The 25,018-nt window shown below is 34.4% G+C and overlaps 1 protein-coding gene across 7 annotated transcripts; it reads right to left on the reverse strand.

Moving 5' to 3' along the window:
• Positions 1–3: 3 nt before the first annotated feature.
• LOC149424168 (protein abrupt-like) lies at positions 4–23,029 on the reverse strand. 7 transcript variants are annotated; one of them, XM_089651324.1, is made up of 13 exons: positions 22,923–23,029; positions 20,655–21,122; positions 16,678–16,933; positions 15,171–15,315; positions 14,683–14,828; positions 14,226–14,352; positions 11,971–12,196; positions 11,118–11,165; positions 7,522–7,660; positions 7,093–7,230; positions 5,691–5,902; positions 5,391–5,573; positions 4–5,260 (listed from the first exon to the last, which is right to left on the reverse strand). In XM_089651324.1, exons 2-13 carry the CDS (start codon positions 20,668–20,670, stop codon positions 4,749–4,751), a joined length of 2,148 nt encoding a protein of 715 aa, XP_089507450.1. In that variant the 5' UTR covers positions 20,671–21,122; positions 22,923–23,029; the 3' UTR covers positions 4–4,748. The 7 variants fall into 7 exon arrangements, with proteins under 7 accessions (XP_089507450.1, XP_089507448.1, XP_089507444.1 ...); XM_089651322.1 differs by having other exon boundaries at positions 5,691–5,917; XM_089651318.1 differs by having other exon boundaries at positions 5,391–5,585; positions 5,691–5,917.
• Between the last annotated feature and the right edge of the window lie 1,989 nt (positions 23,030–25,018).

Below are 25,018 nucleotides of genomic sequence, written 5' to 3' on the forward strand. Positions count from 1 at the left end.
CGTAATTTAACGCAAATCTTAAATAAATAAATCGTTGGTTTGATGAGAGGAAAACTTGGGGATTATTCACCCAAAATAAAATAAAAATGAACATTTTAAACACTTATTTAATATAAATCAACTCAAGCAATACACAATGTAATATTCTTAGCTTAAACAAAACAATATTATGGCAAGTAAAGGGATAATTATTATGAATAAGAAGCATGATGAAATAAAGACAAAACATAATTAGGTTAGTTGTTAAAATGTCTAAAATATAGGAACGAAAATAATAAATACACCAAAATAAGGAGACGAAATGAAACTGCTAATGGCAATAATAACCACATAGTACGAAAGTATAATTTTTCTAATGTTTATTTAAGCTCATAAAAGAACAGGGTACATAATATATTTTTTACTATTTTGTCTAAATTTTGCTAAATTGATTTACCAGTACGATATCTTTTACTCTATAATAGTGCATCGGTGAATGAGTGTATTTACTCTAAGCTCTGTTTATCGTATAAGTTTAAAAAGAAAAGCTGTATGTACTGGCCGAACAATGCCTAACCTGGTGTTTCCCAACAACCGATTCCTTCCTAAGCCCAATGACTTAATCCAAATGTATACATTCATTACCTGTAAATATTTTTTTGTAATTTTTACAATTTATTTTTTTCTCACATTCATTCAGACAGTTTTCAGTAATCATCACGCACAACGTACACATCATGCTCCGAGGTTTACACAAATTAAATATATGAGATTCAAACAGTAGTGACGTCAAGCGCCCATAAAGAAATTTTGAACATTACCACAAGTAACGTAATATAAATAAGACGTTGGCTTCATACAATCGTGATTCCGTCATTTTGATTAAAATAAGGAAACTTTCACACATGAATGACGACAAGTTAATATTAATTGATCATTTAGTGGTACAGTTTATAAAATGATCGTTTATACTATAAAAACTAGTATTTATTATGCTTATAAATAAAAGAATTAAGGGTAATATGTATGTACAGACTTAACAGTTACCATTATAGGGAGCAAGTATATAGGAACTTAGATCGCCTGACTAACGTGGGGAGATGTTGCTTGAACTGGTGTTAAGGCACGCCAATGTACTCCACAGTCTCCTGCACTTCACACCACACTGTTATTGTTATGTACTGTGCGGTTGCGGTTGATGACGCGGTTGCGGTGTTTTCAGGCTCTTTCATTATTAACTTAGAAGGCACCTCGCCCCTCAACAGTTAACTTCTAAAACGTGGAAAATTACCTTTCCTACATATTCTAAATTGTATAAGATTTACTAACGCGGCATTCAGTATACGGCGCATGGAAAAAATGTTGTTCATTTCAAATTAAATGTTTGATAGTACATGTTTTGATATGGCTTCATAAAGTTTTGTTTACGACACTAATTTACTTGTTACCAATGTCAAATTCAGATTTAACAAATATACCAAGGATATAAATTCAGAATAAAACTTCAACTAGCATATTTTAAGAATTGTGTTGCAATAACCAAATAATAAAAGGGGTTTTGCCCCAAAAATGTATAAAATACATGAAAACACATCATCAAGTCCAGACTATAATAAAATGAAACAATCAAAGAGGCTGGATCAACTTAAAACAGGCTTTACAGAAAGGTGTAAAATAATTAAACCTTATGAAATTTAGTAAAATATCATACAAAGTAATGGCTGATCACAGAGCCTTGAACGTGTAACCAATATTAATTTAAGTCCCAATATTAACATACCCAGGAAGTATATATGTATTTTGCTATTAAAACAAATCACCCCTTTTCTATCAACTCAATAAAATAGTTTTGGATTCAACTACCAAAATTTAAAGTATGTACAATAATCATCATAAATTTAATTGTGCTTCTTCAAAAATGATTATAAAATTGTCAATATCTACGAATTGGAAAACATGAAAATGTGTTATAAATCTGTTCACCATGTGGATCAGAGCACCTTAAAAAAACAATCTTCATTACAATTTGTCTATTCCAATCTATACCGAATCCCCCGTTTTCTCATAAAAATTTGTTTTATGTACATATTAATAGTATTCATTACAACAAATATGTTTAACATTGATCAAAACAACTTAAACATAAACAAAATGTAACACGGCAAATTACAATGTATATAATAATGTAATTACAATCCATCCAAGAACAATAATGAACATAGAAACATGTGAGTAAATTTGAGTTATTGTGATATACTCGTACTATAGTGAAAACATACATTTTCATGGGCAAGCAAACCTTACGTAGCAAGCTTTCAATACATACATTACTATAAATGCAACATCGGCCGCTAGCCGCTATCACTGCGGCACTGCACTGCATTACCTTCTGCCCACAAACAAACACAACAACTCCATTACATAATATATATCATTCCCACTTTCTTATTGACTCAGGTCATAGGTCCTACTCTAAACGCTCACGAGGTATTTCAAGTAAATGCCAGACAATATTAGTCACTCAAGTCCTTAACAAATTTCTCATTCTAAGTATGTCTACATTTTCACTAGCAGCGGGTAAGAGGTAAGTTTTTAATATATAAAATTGTTTGTATTTTATAAGTAAATATATATTATATGGGTTAAGTTCTGGTGAAACCAGAATGACTATTTGAGAATGGCTGACCGAGTTGAAATATTGGTAACTTACATATTTTTAATAAATATTTCTTCTATTTCTAATGAAATATCTTAAACCAGTATTTCAATAACAGATAACTGCATACGAAGAGTAAAATAATTATTTGTTCACTTGCTTGTGTTCAATTCGAGGAAACCTTACTTATTCACAACACAACAGAATACAAAATACTAATTATTAAATAACTGATTTGAATGTTTTCTCATAAGCGTAAATAGTATCACCCACACTTTGGGCAAATTTACTTATAATACGACAAATAATAATTATTCAACAATAGTTGGAATAATACAAAACAAGCTAACATGTTTACAGAAAACCAAACTTATCATGGGAATAATGATACAAATGTATGATTTACTTTATTCTGAAATATCTAATAATTGTATTATAAGACACAAACTTACTTGAGTATACGAATGTTTATTATATTGTACTATAAGGATTTTGAAGTTTTTGTGATAATATCAAAAATATTTCAAGTACATTTAAACACTGTCGACCATTTAAAAACATTGATTATTAAAATATTTATTTAAGATTTATAGTATACTATCATGATTCTTTAGCCTGAATGAATTTTTTTTCAAACTTTTCATCTTAATTTTTTATAAACTTCAATACATAATGTACACAATCATTTGTGTACATTATGTATTGAAGTGTTTTTATAAACGCTTCAATACATAATGTACACAATCATTTGATCAGACTGCTTTCCAGTTTGTATTCAAAATACATATGTACGAAATATATTTTAACAATTTGACTAAAACATCTTTTAAGATATAGGTACATTTAAAAGGGAGAAGTATCACTTCTTACAAATGTTACAGCTACATTGACTGACGTATTGCTTTCACGCACAACATGTTTACTAGTTACTTTAGTCTTGAGGGGGTGATTAGTAATGGCTTTCTTTTGTAAATGTGTCAAAATGGTTTATCTTAAATACTTGAATGCAAACGATTACATCTCATATGAATATTTAAAGCCTGTTTGTTTCCATATAATAATTCACTGTGCGTTAAATTGTAGTGATATCTATTACTTTGAATTTAAATACATTTCAAGTTTGAAGCTCAGTACTTACGGATCGTATACTTAGTAATTTATATGTATGTAACAATAATAATAAATTGTAAAAGTTGTCATTAAAATAAACACACATTTATGAGGCAGTATTTGAGGTTGGAGCTTGGAATTGTAATATATATTATATTAACCTAAGGGGATATCTTTTTAAACCTTTTTGAATTGTGAGTTTGGTCTTATTACATACTTTGGACTAATTAAATATTATTGATTTAGTATTTAAAAATAATTAAATTCACATACAATATGAGGTAGATGGATGGAATTATATGTTTGTATTTTGGAGGAATATTTGTTTAACACTACAATAACTTGAGGTAGATGGATGGAATCTGTGTATGTCAAATAAAGCATACAAGCATCATGCACTTGGATGTGCATACAACAATCGTCTTTTCTAAATTGTTCAATTTATATGCAAAACTCTTATCTATCCTAAAATATAAATGTTAATTTTCAAAATGAAATGGCACAAACAAATGAAAGATTTATCTAAAACCCTAGTTGAGAGAGACGCCCTTCTTATGGCAGTCTTCAAATTAACAATAAATGTAAAATCTGTATATTTCCAAAAATCTTCTAACATAGACCACTTGCCAATCATTATGGTAAAAATTAAACTTAATATTATTTGGATTTTTACTGTACATACAATAATGTTTATTAACGGTTTACCCTTGCAATCTAAAATGCATTTATATTAATACTAACAGTTCAAAAACTCCGTCCAATATTACCGGACAGAATAATATTGTACAAAGCTTTATATTCCCATTTAAATCACATAAGTCAAACCCTTAGCAATTTTCAAATGCGTTCATAAGAAATATGACAATATTGACATTTCTTGTAAACACAATCTTCAAAATAAAATATAAGTACAAAGTAAAAAATATAAAACCCTTATCGGGATAAATAATATGGAAAATATCTAAGGATTTGAGATACTGATTTCATTAGTTTCTTCTCTGTCTCATTCACAATCTTTCTGGATATCTTCATCTGAGTACTCTTCATCTTCTGGCTCGCTGCTATCTCCAAAGTGTTTATCTCTCTTATCGTTTCTGATGTCATCTCTGGACAAATCTCTGGACAAATCTCTAGATATATCTCTGGACATATCCCTTGACATATCCCTGGAAATCTCTCTTTTATCATATTCGCTGACATCTAATTTGCGAGTGTTTCTGTTCTGATCTTCGATTTCTTTGTCTATGTCGATCTCGACGATCTCACGGTGTCTTGCCTTTTCCTTTTCTCTGTCTTTTTCCTTTCCAAGGTCTAGAGCTTCATCATCTCGGAGGTCTTTCTTGGCATAATGTTGGTGCATCTGTTCTAAGAAGTGGTGGTGGAGGGGGCCCTGTGGAGGTGGGGACAACTTGTTAAAGCTGAGATGCTTGCGCTCTAGTTGCGTTCCCAGGGCATTCAGCTGTGCTAGTTTAGCCGCGTGCATGGCGGCTATTTGCTCTTGTGACATACCCATTCCTGTAGAATAATGTACATTTAGAATTTATCAAATCTTTTTAAACATAAAAACCTTTTTAAAAGAGGTTTTTGTAAGACTTGATACAATGATTGAAAACTCTCTTGTTTTTACATATATTTAATAACTTACCAAACGTGTTTTCTGCCATGAACTGCAGGTAGGTGTCTAGGATGGCTGACCCTCCGAGGGCTGCGGGATAGTCTTCTTGTTTCCCACTTAAATTCTGCGCTATGGAGTCTATACTTTTGGCCGCTATTGCCTTGATTGCTGGAACCTTAGTAATTGTTGTGTTTGAATTGTGATGGTTCATGGCTGAAACGAAAACTATTAAACATAAGTTAACTGAAAAGAAAAACACACTTACTAATTTATTATAATATAATAGCTTATAATTTTATTATTATGGTTATGATCTGTTTAGCTGCTTACTTGGAGGAGGAGACATGGGCAGCATGTCGAATCGGTGCTGCGTGATAGTCAGGTCTTCCGGATCATTGTCTCCGCACAAGGAGCTGGTTTCGGAGGCAGCAGAGTGAGCACTCTTTGCATCCAGCTTGACGTCAGACCGCCGCGGTCCGGTGGGAGAAGCTCGTGCCCTCAGTTCAGCCGGCGATATCTTCACTCCGGCCTTTGCAAGCAATCTAGAATGTAAAAACCTGATTTTTAAGGTAAATCACATAGCGGACAATGGCGGATGTTAGTGCAAGCATAGCGCGCATGCATTCGTTCTCAAATGCCAGTTTTGAGTGCGGGAAGCGGTATTTTCAAGTCTACTACTTTCATTTGTGTACATTTCAATGCTGGACTTGGAAGTTGCGGTGCCTCAAATCATTGGTTAGACCCCCTCTTCCTTAAATATGATTTAAGATTTTCACGGCCAAAAGTATTTTTGTTATTTGTTTTTGGGGTGTTATGCCGTGTTGCGCTAACTCCTTCTTTAGGCAACGTTTCGGACAGCATTGCAGTATCCATCATCATATTTTATGTTTAATTTTATTTTATTATAAAATAACACATCTGCCCTGATGATGGACACTGCAATGCTGTCCGAAACGTTGGCTAAAGAAGGAGTTAGCGCAACACGGCATAACACCCCAAAAACAAATAACAAAAAAACCCCTCTTCCTTCTTTAATTTTCATCGTCCTCTTAGGCCTATTATACGCAGAGATACTTACAAGCAACACGAGTTTTGTACACGTAACCCAAGTCAGTTGCATGCTACTGACAGTGTTAGTCGCAAGCTACACATGTCGCATATGCGTCTACTGTGCTCATTTGACAGAATGGTGTCTGAACATGACTTATTTTTTTAATTCTTGATTATAAGCACCGGTGTTAAATGCAAACTTTTTACTATATTATATTACATTACATCAATGTAAATTTTTTTCTGGAGGTGGGAAAACATCCATGTTTATATAACTATAATTTACCGGAATACATAAGAAGGGATTTAGGAGTTAAGGCGGAATTGAAGTTGGAAAAGTCCATTTGACATCATTCTAATGTAGTTCCTTGGCGGAGACGAATTCGCCACGCTAAATATTTTTTATAATAAAGAAGAGAAGAACATTGTCTTCATCGCTAGATTTAGTCTACCTATTAACTTCACAGCTGGACTTGGAAAAATGATCAAGTTCAGTATAATTCAGGTAGCGTTTTGTGTACGGAAACCAGCATTAGGCGACTAGTGGTTGCATCAAAGTCGAATAGCTTATAAGTATCTGTATACGATAGACCTTATACGTGCTTCTATACCTGATTCATTAGGGTTTGGCACATTCCAGAGTGTTAGTAAGTAATTTAATTTGAAGTATTGCCTGAAGTACCTGCTTGCTAGTTCGGGGTCAAAAGGGCTTGGCATGGGCAGAACCGGCAAATCCTTGGTAGAAATTCCTCTGTGTTGGCGGGACATGTGCGAGTGGAGGGAATTGCGGGACTTAGCAACAGTGCCACACAATACACACCTATGGAAATAAGTCATATAAATATGTTGCGTTCATTTGACAACAGTTACTTCATATTTCCTCTACAATTTGTTGATATGTAATCAGTGTTTAATAATATATTATGTATTTCTTTCAACTGAGTTAGTTTATTGCTGATCTTTAATTTGTCTTTTTATGAATGTATGAACCATAGAAAGTGCACTGTGTGCTTAGAAAATGCAACCAAAGGTATGGAATGATTGTAGATAAAAAGTAGACGTTTTGTTTGTTGTCAAGTTGAATTAAAAAGCGGGTTCAATTGGGACTTACCGATAGCCAGGGCATATGGTGTGTTTGTCTTCTAAATGTGTGCGGAGGGTGTGTGCAGAGCGGTAGATTTTGCCACATTTGGGGCACGGTCGAGGGTCTGTCGCCCGAACTCGTAACATGTCCAATGACCGGCGCGATACTGTCACAAAATACCAGGTTATACTCAATATTTCCAATCTTTGTATTTCTTGAAATACAATCATATTTTATTTTGATTGTTTTTGACTAGTTTTGTCCATAGAAGCAAATGATCTTTTGTTTATAAGTAAATGGGGAAGCAAAACGAATCATACAAACTCAGTAGTATTATTTTGGCAGATTTATTCAGTTATCGTTACAATATAAACACTGACATTATTTTCTTTTGATTATTATAATCAATATTCACATATTAAGTTACATGCAGTAAAAGCGTTTTTATATATGTAACATACAATCTTAAAAGTACTCTGTTTTACAGATGAGGAACATTTGTTTTTATTTAAATTTCATCATAACAACCCCCTATAAGGTTTATCTAAAATAGTTTAGTAAGTGCCTGATTATTATTCAGTTGATATAATAATATATATTGAAGCCTTTATGGCAGATCTAGTTTTATAAAATTTATATATTAATGTACAATCTACAATTTAATGAAAAACTCAGTCAAAAAATATTATTTGGTAAAAAACAATACAATTTTAGTCTGTTCTAAGGCTAAATAAAAACTTTACTTGAAATGCTAGTTTTTTTACAAAGATAAATATAGTGCATTGCGTGTACATGTTTGTACTACTACATGTTTGCTCTATTAGTAAAATACAGAATTCATCTTAAAAATACAGCGACTAAATTAATGTTGAGATCTTTCCGTGGTGGGTTTGATTTGCAACTTGATTTTAAGAAAACTTTAAAATTTCAGAATCAAATCTAAATAGATATTATCAAAATAAAAGCGCATAGGTACAATATTTTACATTAGGATGAATTTATATAAAAAAATAATTAGATTTCAGCTCCATCTTCCTTAGGTTATCTTTAAATTTCTACTGCTATAATGTAACTGTGTTCTTAATAATGCATACTCAATATAAATGTCGAATTGTGTTTTAAACATTCCAGCCACAACTCCATTTCAGGGTTTTCATTTTATCCCATTGTTCCGGATGTTTGATACGCATGTGGTTTCGTACGGAGTTGGGATGGGCAAAAAGTCTGGCACACGTGGCTACAGGACATAAGGGACTGTCTCTTGGATAATGGAGATCGATGTGATGGCGAGCTTCAGCCAGCGAGGCTAGAGGCACACCGCACAAGGGGCAGTCTAGCTCCCTGTTGTTTCTCACAGAACCGCTTGATAATATTTTCACAATTTCACTTTCCAAGTAATTATAGCTTTGGTCGAGAAAGGGGGATAATTGTTTCTGAGTAAAGAGGGGCGCAGCGGGGTACTGGGGAGGTTCTGCTTTTACTATCTGGGGGGCAGTAGGAGTAGAGTCCTCCCTCAAAACTGCGGCATCTGCAATGCCCATATTAAACTTATTACTGACTATTTTATAGTAAAGCAGCCTTTGGCTTTGGCTAAATGAATATCTACTGCAATTCAATTAAAGACAACACCATTGATGCAAGTTTTATAAAAATACGTATGGCCCTTCATTTTATCAGAAATTTAAAAGCTATTTATTTTTTACTTTATACAAGCTGCATTCATACCCATCGTACATTTGGGAAAACTAATACTCTTTTATGCACAGCTCGGAGGAAGGAAGCAAAATAAACTATAGTTTTCTATTATTTATCTGTACTGATATACTATTGCAGATATATTACTAGATAATATGTATGTTTTCAAGTTTATGATTCTAAAATACCGTAAAAACTATTTAGATTCAGAAAACCATTAGAAAGTATGATAGTTTTTCACCGAGAACAAATAGTTATCACATCTTAATACTGGCACTTTCACAATTTAGTACAATGTTTCATTTCCAATCTGTCGTAGATCCAGTTAATCTAATCAGCCTTTTGTTTCCACGGAAGGGGGGGCGGCGGCAGCTACCTCCAATATTATGTGCCCTGTCTTTGCCTAATACCGTGCGCCTGCAGCTGGTGGTTGATGAGGTAATGCTTGGTCTTGCACTTCTTGCCGCAGTGTGCGCAGCCGTGCCACTGCTCGCGGTCCGTCTGCGAGTGCACGTTGAGCATGTGCTGGCGCAGGTTGGAGGTGGAAGAGTACACGCGCCCACACATGAGGCACTGCGGCCGGTAGGACGGCGCGCCACCCATTAGTGCCGCCCCTGCAACACAGAGGCGGCGGTTAGTCAGTCACATTACTCGCCACTCTACCACTCTAGTAATCTTCATGCAAATACACCGCACCGGGGAGGTACGCCGTACGCAATACTCATGCATATAGTATCTATGAATGAGGCAGAGTTGTGTTTGTCTCTAATCTGATCTGTTGTCTCTAATGCGTTGGGTGAATTGATTTTGATACACATCTAATACACATACTTTATACCTAGCGATATCACTGATATTACATTAGTTTGTTATAATATAACTTATTAAGACATAGAAGGAGAGGAGGAGTTGGAATCGTAGTTCTTGCGTTGTCGAATGCCGTGCATAGAGAGCATGTGTATTTGCATATACTGGCGTGTCTTGAATCCCTTGGAGCACATGTGGCAGTGGAAGATCTCGCTGGGCGTGGAGTGCAGGTTGACAATGTGCTGCTTGAGGTTGCTGTTATTGCTGTAGACCTTCCCGCACTCGGGGCACTTGGGCTTGTTCTGCGGGCTGTGCTCTCCGGGGGCCAGGCCCGTGCTAGCCCCGTACATGGGGTATTTCCCGTAGCTTTGGTCTCCCAGCATCTTGCCGATATCGGGGGCTGCGTGCGGCGGCGCCTGTGCCCAGGAGTTCATAAGACCGGAGGTCTGCGGCACGAGCCGGGGGTCCCCCTGCCCGCTAGAGTTAGTGGCTCCCCCTGTCCCTGTCCAGTCGTGTCCTGCGGCAGACGGACACCGCATGATTATCACAACTCCACACCGTTTCAACCAACCTGCACGCACATATTATATTCTTTTCCCTTTTCACCCGTTTGGGCATCAAGTATTCTATATCAATTTTACATTTGTGCATAACTGACAACATATATTCATCAAATGAAAATATCATTGTATAATAGAACGTTTGAAACTATTTTTGCCATGTAAGTAAATTAATAAGCCAAGTATAAATTTTGCATTTCCCTCTGGGTACATTCCTCCACATATTGTATGATTCGTTTTGCTCGATTATTTCAATAAAATATTATATAGTGTTATAAAAATACTAATTTTGTAATTTCAAAAGGTTATCATTGTTAAATAATTCAAATGTAAAAGCATATTTGTATTAAACATGTTGTTTCCAAAATTTGTCTCCGAGAATATAATTTAATGTTGTTAGGAGGAAATTAAAACTAGATTGAAGATTCAAGTTTCCGTCGCAGTTGATGATAAGTGAAAAGATGAGTGTACTATTTCGTGTAAGCGAATATGCTAAAAAATAAGAGACAAATTTTGTCAAACTTCCATGCCAGCATAAATAAAGTAATAGTGTTAGCTTACCAAAGTTATCAGGAGTTCCGTGCATGCCGGAGGGACCAGGGAGCAGACCTTGAACACAACCTTACTATTAATTATAGAGTTTATCAGATAATAATGAACCAGATCATATATGTATAGGGAAGTAGAGATAGTATAATCTCAATATAATTGACTATTTTTAAATATGTACCGATATGGATATAAATTATAGTAACAATGGCAGTTATTATGCAAGTATTATAATTTGTAATATTAACTTGTATAATAACTACAATAGAAACCATCAATGCTACAGTATTGATTAACTCTTGGAGTGCCGATACAAAATTTTCGCCGTGCGCCATCTGATTTTGGCAAAATTATGTTTTTGTAAATTGTACAGTCCTACCAGATAATGTGTTTATATATTTATAAAAATAGTATATAATCTACCGTATGTAGTTTCCCCAGAATAGCTAGTTATATTCAGAGAAATGATTTTTTAAACGTATCCTTAACTTTTTTAATTCCAGAAGGTATTAATATTAGTATGGCTGTGAATATTTTGGCAACAAATTAGATCACTGTAAAGTCGGTAATATCAATAAACTGTAATATTAAAGTGTTTCTCGATCATCCAAATAGATATCTCTATGTGTTCCATATTTTAAATTATTCTAAATACATGATATAACAAAGGAATAAAGAAGGGCGAGTAAACGTGCTAATCTTGTATGGCCCGCCTGCCGTACACGGCAACGAAAAGCTCGTGAACGTTTATGGCACAGAACCGGTTAAGGATACGCTGGCGTTCAAGAGGTTAAAGCACAATGTAAAAGATTCGATGATATAAATAAGGAAAATTTTGAAACATCGCCAATAATCATCACTATACCTTGTAAACCCAGTAAGGCTCCGGGGAAGTTGGGGTTCCTCTGCTGGTCCATCATTCCCCCGTTGTGTCCCATCATGCCATCATCCCCGCAGTAGTCCTGGGGCTCCAGCTTGGGCTGGGGGGCGTGACGCGGGGGCAGGTCCATCTCTGTATCACTCATGGCCGCGTCGGAAGAAGAGTCCTCGCCTGTCGACTGTGCCTGCAGGGAGTTGTCTGAGTTTATTTTCTGGAAGAATGGGGAATGCTTATTAGGTAAGACAAAATTTGCATTATTAAAATACACAATTAATTTCAACATTGAAGGTTATTTCATACTGTTAAATCCATCGGCATATTTTATGATGTTAAAAACTATAAACGTTCAAGAAATAGGCCTGAGGTGAAATTTTGACATTCTGTTCATTTAGTTTACAGGTTAAAACAGATCTTTTCATTAACATAGTTTCAAAAACTGGGTAAGTTAGTCGTTACCCACCCCAGGTATAAAAATTCGTTAAACTACCTGCACTTGCTATCGTAAAACAAATTAATACATGTGTCTAATTTGAAATAGAAATACTAAATAATTTATATATTATAATAACCATTTTATATAATAAGTAAAAATTACTAATACTGTTTCAGTGGTTTCGAATTTCGACTAACCATTGTAAACTGAGTTTATTTTCATAACATTGAATTGTGATGACCTAGTTTATAATAATACATAATTAGATGTAAATACACATGATTATCGCAATTCAAAAAGTGCAAGCTTAGATTCTCACATATTCATTATGTTAGGCAAAGAGGAGTAATTAAAACATTATACAACTTTACAATATATCCAAATCACATGTTTCTTATTGGATTTACATTATTCAAAATCTTATTCTTCAATCTGTCTCATACCAAGGGACAAATCACATTTGGGAAGATAAATTCTCATCAAATCCTTTTACTGTTGAATCTCTCCATATAAAAATTACTGTACTCTCCTAAACACACTCACATATATATTATTAAAATAAATACCAATAATAGTTCCAATTATGTCATCTGCAAATTTGCAAACTGTATCTAAATTTCTCTAATAAACCATAAACAGTGTTAATCTCAAGTAGGGTTGCCAGATGATAATTTGATAAAGGAGGGCAGATGGGTCCAAAAAGGAGGATTTTCTGTAAAAAAAGGAGGACATTCAGAAATTAAACGAATTTTTTTACATTATTTTAATCATATTTAGCTGAGCTGCTTTAATTTTGGAAAGAAGTTCTTGGTTTTTTAACAAATAATTATAAAAATCTTCACATTTCATGTTTTTGAAGTTGTATGGAGTAAAAACAAAAGATTTAACTGACTGCACACTTAGTATATTCCTCTCTTTGCTCCACTGAGTATTAATCAGTGAAAAAAATCTTTCCACATTTGCGTTATGTGCGCTTATACAAAAATATAACTCGCAGATCTTGAGCAGTTCTAAGAAAAATTCAATGTTTTTAACACTTTTGAAGTAGATTTACCACTGCTCGTGCAACTTCAAATCATAATATGCTTCATCTTCATCTGATTTTGATTTAAGAAATGAAATCAAGTTACGTAGTTCATAGCTACGTGTCTTTCTAAAGCAATTGTTGCCCACATTCACATGGCAGTCGTAAACAGAACATTTTTGGCATCAAAGTCGTCTCGCCCGCTGGTAAAACACGGGTATTTGGCTGTTTTATTAATATTTCGGATGTTTAGCAAAAAGGAGGACTTACAGTAGGTAAGGGAGGACAAAACATGGAAAAGGAGGACATGTCCTCCTTTTGGATACCATCTGGCAACCCTAATCTCAAGTGACCTCCCAGGTAAGTATGGTCCAGTATATGTTCTGCCTTTACAGAATATAAACTTATAATAATATAAGTACATTCTAACGCAGCATCACATTCATTGGTCAAATGCATTGTACATTTTGCACCCTTGATGTGATTTTTCACGAAAACGGCGCTATATAAATTAGCCAAATATTACATATAGTTTAGTATTAGTGATCGAACAGGTGGATGCAATCTCTCAGCCATAAGTTGATAATAGTTCTAGTCTATGGTTAGTAATCGATGATCATCGTAGAAATGTATTATATATTTGCACAGCGCCTTTGAGGTGTTTTTTTCACAAAAATAATGCCATAAAAATCATCCAAATATTATTATTATTAAAAAGTGGACATTTTGAAAATCATTGACGGTGGCTTTGGACAATATTGTATATAAAATGAAATAACATACCATATTGTTCGGGTGAGAGGGAGGGCCGCCTTCTAAAGCCTGTCCTAGGAGAGAGTCTCTCAAGTCCAATCCATTGTTGAGCGATCTATCAGGACTCCGATGGTTTTGAGTGGTGAGTGATTCAACCCTGAAAATCAATCAAAAGGTTAACTTTCTTATAAAGTGTTAGTTTAAGCATTCAATTAAATGGGTAGTCCTTTAGTTGAATCTCCTAAGAAGTAATTCCAATTTTAAAATGGATAATAGATAAAGTTGTTCATGTTTTATTGAAACTGAAGTAATGTTGCCATCAGCAAACATAAAAATCATTTGAGGGGAAAAAATTCCTACTTGGCTTTAATTTTTTCGTAACTGAAAATTTTCACAGCAGGTAATACTTTTTTTCAGGATAAGAACAATTAATTTTATCAGGGATAATTTTTATGAAGGAGAATAAGATATTTAAGATATTAATTACCTATTTCTCAGCTGTGCTTGGTAAAGGTCGGAAGATCGGGTGCGTTTTGGAGGAGGGGGGGAATGTCCGGAAGCATCTTTGCGAGAACGACTTCGTTCTCGTGATCTATTGTGGGTGGTCTCGGGCCAAGGAAGACTTGTGGAAGACTGGAAAAAAAATGATCAAAAACGATTATATATATATATTTTTTAAATTTCAGGCACCAAACTTCTTAACATGCAATTTCTAATAAAAATTTGTTATAATGATAATAATAACAATAATTGGATAATTTGTGTAACGTTGTTTTTGTGAAAAATCACATCAAGGATGCTGTGCATCAAGAGAGGGTAAAAGATAAGATCATTTATGGGTAGGAACTATTTAGGATTTTTAGTACTCATTAAATGGATAATAATCTTGATGGCTATATAAAGAATTTTCAAGACCACCCTCTTCTATGTTTGTACCAGTTATATTATAATCTTTATGGGAAGGTAGGTACTTACAGGGGATAGTTTGTGTTCTACATTGTTGATGGGCATTCCGGGAGTAGGAACATCGGCCAGGCCCCGTACTTGAAGCATCTGGGCAGCCTTCAGGAAGTCTCCCAACTGCTCTTGTCCAATGTGAACCTCACCATTATACATGAACCTAGAGTAAAACAATATTGTCAAAATATAATATAATGGTTTAAGTTTTAATTTAAAAAAAATAATGTTATACAATTGCAATGAAATACCTTTAAACTGCTAGACAGTAGTTTATCAATGGGTTCTTATTAACCATCAATCTACATTATATTTTAAAATTTAGGATGAATCCCATTAGTATTATATAACATTATTATTTTGAATCATAGACATATGATTAAAAAATTAAAGAAAATAATACATAGTGAATAAAATAAAAAAAAAACAAAACAACAAAAAATGAATATAGAATCAGAAAAAGTACAAAGAATATCAGAGAGAAAAATAGATCAGTGCAAAAAGTCTTTTCCACATAACCATTTTTTCAGCACGCTCAAAATTAGTTCACAATTTTTTATTGAGTTTGGTAACATGTTTTAAATTTTAAGGACATTGTATTCTAAGGTTCTTGAACCGTATTTATTTAGATATCTGAGAATAACAAGTCCATCGTTTGCGGTTAGTCTTGTATTATGAGCATGTTCCACTATTTTGATATATTCAGATTGAGATGTGTGCTGACTCAAATGTGAAGCCACAATTTAGCATGAACAGATAATAAATGTATAGAATTGTGTATTTAAACTTTAAATTGTGAATCAACTATATACATAATCAGTGAATTTCTTCATAAGCTGAAAAAGGGTACATGGGTATATGTGGCTTTTTAATATGACTTTAATTGGATTTAAGGTACCATTAGAAAACTAGAAACAAAGTACCAAAGTAACACCATTTAATTTTTAGTAGTGGAAAATAAATATGGCACTTTTGTAAAAAAATGAACAGATCTTTTTATTTATCTAAACCAAATATTTTGTACAAATTATACCTCATTTTGACTCTTGAAATTCGGAAACATAATGTAGGTATATTATCAGGGTAAATATTTCCCTAACCGTCGCACTTCTAATAGTTACAGATTATTGAAAATACTCTTCATTTCAACTTAATTACTACGGGAAACAACTATTTATGTCGGGATAAATGGTAAAAGATGCATTTTTAACAAAATTTCAAAATTTGCCTTATAAAACGATCCCTTTGCTCCCATTTTGGCCTTTTTTTACATGGAGTGACATTTGTGAAAGTTTCGTTTCAATGTAAATACGCAAAAATTACTATTAACCCAGAATTTATTTTATGCATGTAAATAGTTATTTCTTATATTAATTGTTGAAACAGTGTAAATTCCATAATCTGTGCCTAAAAGTGCGGCAGTTAGGGTAATAATTACCGTTATCAGTACCTCCTAATTATTAAGAGTATTTCACGTTCAAATTTTAAAATGTATTTTTTAATGTTAAAGATCGTTCGAAACTACCTCAGCAAGCTCTCCATATCCTTCTGCTGAATGTCGCGTAATATCACAATGGGGTGCTGGCACGGGTTTGCCTTCAGTAGTTTCCTGAAGTAAGGGCTGCAGGCTGAGAGAACCACTTTGTGCGCGTTGAAGGAGCATCCATCACAGGCCAGCGTCACGTCGACAAAGTCCTCTTCATCACGAAGATGCCGGAACGATGATAGGATGGCAGAATGGAAGTCATTCCACCTCAGGGAATACTGCTGCTCTGCGGGCCCTGAAATACATGAGAATAATGCAGGAAACTGACGAGAAACTAATCAGAAAGTGCGTTCAACTTTAATCAAAGAAATTATGGAATGATATTAATGTTTTCGTCAACCGTCAAAAATATAGATCCAGATTGTAGAATGGTCACTCGTCAGCTCGTCACTCAACTCTTGAAACTCACTTTCTTGAAACATGAAGGCGGCATAAAATACCTAATGTTGTATGGATGTTTCTTAATTTCTCATATTTTAACACGATCAAATGAACACTTTGGCTTAAAAAAAACGATCTCCACAAAACCCTACGTAAAATAATGCAATATTGGTTTGTTGTTTGTTTATTGATTTCGATAATAGCGGGAATATTCAGTTTCTTTGTGTTTCTGACAATATTCAATAGATGTCAGGAGTGATTAATAATGTTGCTATTACGAAAATGAATAATGATTAGGTACTTTGAAATTCCCGCTGAGTTATAAAACAAGAAATATTGAATTATTTTTTACGAATTTTCGGATCTGTGGTGAATGCCAAAAGAACAACTTATGAACGATTTTTTTTTGCATGGTTTTCAAATATGTATATTATACATTTGCGACGCTCCTTAATACCTATCTACATGTAAGTATACAAGAGTGCAAACATTTTCAAATATAATCCAATGTTGCATATTATATTTGTACATTCTATGGCTAGGTAATAATTTTATTACAATAATAGATATTTTTTTGAGTTAAACTTTTTGTAAAATTTATTTTGAATCAAATAAAATATATTATAAGACCCATTGCTTGCACTTATTTTTACTTTAGGCAGGTCTACTAGTCAGATATGTATTAAAACAGCAGACTATTTAAAATAATAGCATGCAAGTGGGTAAAAAATTAAATAATATCATTGATGTTGTCTCTCATTTTTTCGTAAATATTAATTAGGTAGTAAGTACCTACCAGCCTACACACGACGTAGTTTTTTTTACATATATTATGAAGACGTTTTGGAAAATAATTTTTACTATTGAGAAATATAGGATTTTATGTTATCTCGCTTGTTCATCTTCGCAATATTCGAGAACCTACCTATTATCTATGAAATATTTTGTAATTCTTTTTGAGGTTATGAAGTTAATTAGGTACCTACTTGCATACGATATCTAATTAGGTACTCGCATATAATATAAATATATACTTAGAATTAGTACATGCTTCGATATCAATTGAATATCTTTTTTACAAGCTTTATACGGACTGGGGGGCAGAATAGGCGGGTAATATCTCTCATAGTTAATAAATAATATTGAAGTAGATAAACATGGGCATATTAATGAGCGTCTTACAAAGTTTTATTGTTTTAAACATACAGCTAGTTAATAATAATCTGGAATGATAAAAAAACATAAACACTGAAAAGATGAAGAGGGTAAAGGAATCCGTTGAGAAGAAAGACCCACAGCGAGATTTTTTTGCACATGCAAAATCTACCTAAATACACTTTTAGTCCGGCAAAAAATTAAATTAATTGCTTGCGGTAGTAAGCTTCTGATTACTGTATATAATAACTACGTAAAAAATTTAAGCGCCGAGTGTGATTAATCAATCACGAATTCACGGCAAATTCGGATAACAACACTTTTTAATCAGTAATCAAATAAATAATATTATTTACTTTGTCATAAAAAAATTCAAATCGTTAATCATCTCAAGTTATTTTAGAATAAAGTTAGTTTCAGTAATATTATTTAAAGAAGAATCAATTATTTTTATTATATAATTCACCTCACCACGCTTTGCCTGCTCCGAGGTGACAGTAATATGTTCCAATTTTTTCTTCTCAAGGAAATGAGAAGAAAAAATGTAGGTATTAAGAAATTTAACAGATAAATAGAAATGAAAGAAATAAAAAGTCAAAAATGTGAAAGAAAAACATGAGAGAAGTAAAAAAAAAATAAAAAATAACTACCTACGTACTTAGGCATGTGGTTAACTATATTACGTTGGACCGTTTAATTATTTACCAATATAAATATAAGACGCCTATAATTTACGTTTTTAAATCAGATTAAAAATAATATATAATAATAATAGATAATGTCCACCTGATTCTCACGTGCAAAAAATAATATAAAAATGTTTATTTTATAGGTAACTCCCTAGTATCTACCTACCTATTTTTGGTTAGGTACTAATTGACACTTTTCATGTATGTGCCTACTTAGTTACCCGGATATATTATTATAAAGCATGTAAACTCCTAAAATAGATGATCCTTTTCAGAAACAAAAATCAAGTTGCATTGTTCATCTTTCCATCACGTTCGTTTTTCAAATTCCGAATTAACCCGTACTTCGTAGTCCCATAAACAGAGATGTGCCCAAATAACCAAATCAAGTACCTACTTAAGGTAGTAATTTGAGCCCTAGTCGTATTTGAAACATATTTTGTACGCATCTGTAATTTAGAAGCATTTTACCAAACACATTTTTTGTTTATGGCCGTTACAAACGCAACAGATTGAGAGTAAAATAGTATCATTCGATAATTTTGGTAAAACAAGTACAGGTAATTAGGTACTTAGAGGTTTTTAAGTACGACCAAAAACATTTTTTTTAATAGGTACCTATCCCTAGTATTTTTTTTAGTTATACTTACCTATTTTTCCATAAAGTTTTTAGTAGTGATGCGTAAAAATGTATCGGTGATTGGGAAGCTATATTTTCAAAATATTGTAATGTTTTTAGTGTGAAAATAGTTGCGATGAGAACATATTATATTTTTAAGTAAAACATTTCGGTAGGTACTTGCCTACCTAAATATGAGTAATTTTGCAGTCGTAGATTTTGTAGATACAAAAAATCCGTATAGTGTATCAAGTTGTAGATATAGTGATACATTATACAAATATGTGATGCAAAAAAGAAAATATCTAACATTGTCGGGAATGTGCGGTATTCTCTTTTCTACATAGGACTAGGTACGTAGGTAATACGAACTTATTTCATAAACAATAGGCATTGAAGTGCACCAGGATGCACCTATGCTGGATGCATCTATTCTTGCGCCGATGACGACGATGATGATAATGTTGACGATGGTGTTGATGGTAGGAGTAAAAGCAGTGGCGTGCACAGAGTTTTTAATCAGGGTTGGCAGTGAGAAAAAACAGCGAATTCATAGATATTAAAAAAAAAACTAACCACATACTTGGTAAGTTTTAGCAAAAATTGACTCGGCTTTAGTCGATGTTTGATTGGGATTACAACCACGTCAAATATCCTAATAACCGCTTTATTTTGCACATTACACGCCAATTAATGTAAAATTTAAATCTATATTTCCACGAAAGCCAACGCAATTATGATAATCAATTCGTTAGTTAAGTTGTACTAATCAAAAGAGGTACCGAAAGTCACCGCCTTTTTCGACACTAAAACAAACGAGTCTTCCCTTGAATGCGCATTATGCATATTTTTGTGTAGAATAGTCCACATTTGAATATGACACGTGCGTCATTTTGCATACCTAGTTTCTGCTTTTGACACGATATAGTAGTGCAATCAATGGGGCGCGCGCGTCGCTGCGATTCGTAGCTGGAACTTCGCGCGTATTTTCGAATGTGTTCATTGATTTCTAGTCATATTTTTTATAAATTTATAATTACATGTGAGTTAGGTAGGGTAGGCTGTACTTATTTGCCTATATGGAATAATAAAAGTGATGAAGATGCACTTACCAGGTTCGGCAGCCATGGCCGATTGCACGGAGGGAGACACCGCGTCTTTTGGCCCCGCCCAGGGCGACAGCTTTACGGGGATGAGTAGACCTTCCAGGGTTGATGCTCAGGTCACCGCTTGCTTCAAATATCTCAGGTCAACTTTTCACCGACAGCTACTGAACAATTCATCAGTAGCTAACTACTTATCGCGCAATCATATATGTATTCTTTTCACAAATATAATAAAATGTCTTACATCTTTCACAATTTATTACTGGATTGTTGATCAACTCTTGATTATGCAGATGCAGACTGCATAGTAACTCAATTAGGTATAGCCACAATTATTTTTAACACTATGGCTCTCTTAAACTTTAATAACAATAACAAAACGTTTCGAGTATTCTTGTCGTGTGTTTAAATTGTATATTTCGTAGTAAATTTATCAAACTTTTCATGGTTGATTGCGTTCTCAGATGTCGTCACCTGTAAATATAATAAAACATTGTTTAATAAATATAAAGAAAAAACATAATACAAGTTTTTTGGTAGACATTTTTAAATGAAAGTTGAAACTGAAATATACATTGATACTGGTCTTGAAATGGAAACGGTCTGAAGGAAGTAACTAAAATGTTTTGCAAAATCCTAAAGGGTTTTAAAAATAAGTTCACGGATCAAATTCTACACACGCATGGAAGCTCTCGTCTAATAATAATAATTGGAGTGTTTACATCTCGTAAATAATGTGGTACATAAATTGTACACAGAAAAACAACTATATACAAATTAAAATAGATTTTACAATATTTACTGTTTGCTGTTACGGCGCACAAATTTATTTGTAATTCAACTGATCGAAGAATATTAATACATGAAATTACAGTGTCACAGTAAAATTTTATGTAATAATCTACACTTTTTTGGCAACATAATATTATTATGAGAAACTTGCAGAGAAAAAAAATTACGTAAATAATTTTGTTTTTATAAATAGGTTCAAGAAAGGTATCATCTATATTATAAAAACATAAAACTTTAATACAGAATTAATAAATCAAGGATTTATTGGAAAATGACACATAACACATAACGGGTGCGCGTTCTCAAAAATAGACACGCATAAAAAATGTTTCTAGAAATACTGTGGAAGTTACAGACGCAATGATTTTTTGCACATGTTTTCATTGAAATAAGTAGTCTATTAAAATTATTTTCACATCACGAGACATAACAATTTATTTGAAAGCAGTTATAAAACTGTCTTTCGTACAGGTTTCGATTGTACGCAAGTTTATTTTGGTTTTTTGGCAAATACATGAATCACTTGTTTATCGGCGTCGAACTTAGGACTAGTATTATTTACATTGCATACCAATGTCCTATATCCTACAACAAAAACATCGTTGTTTACTCGGAACTTAACTAAAAATTAATTACAAGATACATTAAAATTTAAGTGCTTTTTGAAATGAGTAATCGCTGATTTGCGACTATCGATGCGAAATATAATATCACACTATTATTTAAAAAAATCAATTCTATAGCACTCACAATCACAAAAATATTACCGTTCTTATGGAACTGATTCCGAAATAGATTAAATACATTTTTTAAACAAATATTTGCGCTGTTTGTTATTGAACACGACTGATGCACTTTATGATGTTAAGTTATGAGTACTTAAATCATTGACTATATTCACAGTAAAATAATAAACTCATTTGTAAACATTAATGATTTTCGCGTAAAATGAAGAGAGCGACCGATTGAAACGCGAGACGCAATCGAGTGCAGCGAATCGAAGCGAAACAATGAGGACCAGATACAAATCAATACGGTGGCCATCGGCGGGGGAGGGGGCGGGGGGCGGTGCAGCAAGTCTGCTCGCTGCAACACTCACTCTATTTACACCAACCGCAGCCTTATCACTGCCACCCGCACTAACTACTAACTATAACTGGATGCCCATTTACTCCGTTAGAGCAATGCGTGACCTGTGAGTCTTTCTGGCTATCGGTGGACAGAAAGCTGCATCGGAAAAGTGCAGCGGAAAATCCGCGCTCTCGCGAATCGCGCTTCCGGAAACGCGCGACAGGCGGTGTTGCACCACGACCCGCACCCCCCTCTCGCGAATTTGTTTGTAAAATTACCCGCCACTAAACAAAAAGGTCCGATTCTCTAATTATTCACTTAACAATAGCGCAGACGCTCGCGAAACGCAGTTTCTACCCGGTGTCACTATTTTCCTAAGTACTCGCGTGCGATCGGGAATATTATTATTACCATTGCGCGTGCATGATACCAGTCGCAAGTTGGTTCGTCCGACGGTCCGACCGCGCAAACCTCCCACTACGTTATGCCCGGCGCTCGCTAGTCGCTAGTCGGTTCACGTCACGGCTGCAGCGAGAGGAGAAAAAAGCTTCGTGTACTTCATGCCTCCCGCTCGCTCACACGGACCAAAATACTCCTGCCGGGTGGGGGCAGGGGGAGCGGGGGGCACCGCCGGGGGAGGGGGGATGCGCTCTCTCGCTCGCCTATTATTTTTGCTACGCGTTTTGTTTCCGAAATAAACGCGAGAAATGATAGTACACGCCCAAACTATGCTAGGATACCTGCGGGCGGGGGCTCCGCTCCATGCGTTCGCAGCCATTGTTGCAGATGTCCGCGCGTGGATGCTGGCCGCTGGGTGCTGGGCTCTCGCGCTCCGGTGGGGACAGGCGCGGGGCGCGGGGGGCGCGAGACACGTGGGATCATTTGCATATGATTAAAGGCTGCACCCGTGTTCATTCATAATTTACGCACCCGCCAACATCCCCCGCACGGCTGCCGCCAGTGTGTACTGTGTCTGTGTACCACCTACGCTTTGGGCGCCCCCCGTTCCCCGCCCCCGCTACTGAAATACGCCTCATAATCATGTTGTTATCAATGGATAAAGAGAGCCACATGAATAATTAATACGACATGCAGTTCATTCAGATTTCATGAAAATATTTGTCCGGAGTAGATACGTTTGTTGGGCAATTGGGTAATCCCCTGATGACACGACCCACTGATCTAAAAAAAGAGCGCAGTTGCGATTTCCGGTACAATTTCAAACTAAACGGAAAGAGCTTTCGATCAATAGTGGGTGTTAGTTACTATGACAAGGCACAAACTTTAAAGATTATTTGTACTAGTCCCAACTTTATTTATAGGTTCATCCAGTAGTTAGATACGCGTAACGTAATGAAATCGTGTTTAGTTTTCAGTATCAACAATGAATCAACGAGCGACTATAAAATATCCATGTATAATGAATACAATAACTTCGATAAACGTATTTTCAGTTCTATTTCAGGAAAATCTTTCCGTTCGCCATGTTAAACGGTTTGGATCATTACCGGCTGCTGAAATGTTTCCACAATTACATAGTAGGGAGGAGAAGGAGAATTAGAAGGTAGAGTAGGTATAGGTAGGCGATACAAGTCCATACTATCTCCCCTCTCTCTTCCTACCCACTAGTAGTATTACTATTACTGAACATGATGTATAAAGAGAGGGCGACTTGGGCAGGGCTGCCAAAAAAATATCTAGATATAAAAAAAGATATTTGAAGAGAACTAAATGACTAATTTAATTATATCACATTTGTATACAGACTATTATCCAATAATACTGCATGTAATAAACTGAGAAACAGTAGAAATGAAAGAAGAGAACTGTAGTAGGTACCTACAAATTAACAGGGTACCCCTGAATATTGTAGCAATAACAAATCGCACAAAAAATACATAAGCATACTCCCTCATTGTAAGACCAATTCCAAACAAAACTCATTTAACTACAGATCCACACATTCATTTAACATAAATTATTACCATATTGACATTTTTAACTCGACTTTACGCGACATAAAACAAAAACTCAATAATCAACAAAACTCAAACTAGAAGTTCAATTCCTATATATTCCTGTCCTTTGCCTCTTAATCCTTATCCTATATTTCCTCCTCCTCCTCCCCCACCCTCCTTTATTTTTATATTTTCTAACTAAACAAGAAATTAATTAAGGAGAATTTCTCTATGACATTGTACACCTTACCATTAACTATTCATCAGTGGAAAGTTCATAATTGGCATAATTAATTATATTATTATTGTATCGTTGTATAATTAAAGATTTGCTGTCAACTTTTCCTAAAATATATAAACAAATAAGTAATATGATTTCTGAACATGGTTTTGGCGGAAAACATGATTTAGGTAATAACATCCTCGAGTGATTTTTGGTAGTTTAGTTTACAAAAACGTTTTGAGGGATCGCTTGCCATAATGTGCCAAATTTATAGAACCTAAAATATGGCATAAACGGTTAAATCTAGGTGGATTTATTAGCTTTAA

The sequence above is a fragment of the Hesperophylax consimilis genome, chromosome 4, assembly GCF_061612785.1.
Source record: "Hesperophylax consimilis isolate HC1 chromosome 4, BYU_Hcon_1.0, whole genome shotgun sequence".
Taxonomy (NCBI): Eukaryota; Metazoa; Arthropoda; class Insecta; order Trichoptera; family Limnephilidae; genus Hesperophylax; species Hesperophylax consimilis.

Bases quoted from the DNA above. Each gene is read 5' to 3' on its own strand.
- LOC149424168 (XM_089651318.1), bottom strand. The intron at 14,829-15,170 runs GTAAGTACCTAC...TTTTTTTTCCAG, and splicing joins TAGAACACAAACTATCCCCT to TCTTCCACAAGTCTTCCTTG. The intron at 14,353-14,682 runs GTAATTAATATC...ATTGATTTTCAG, and splicing joins CAAGCACAGCTGAGAAATAG to GGTTGAATCACTCACCACTC.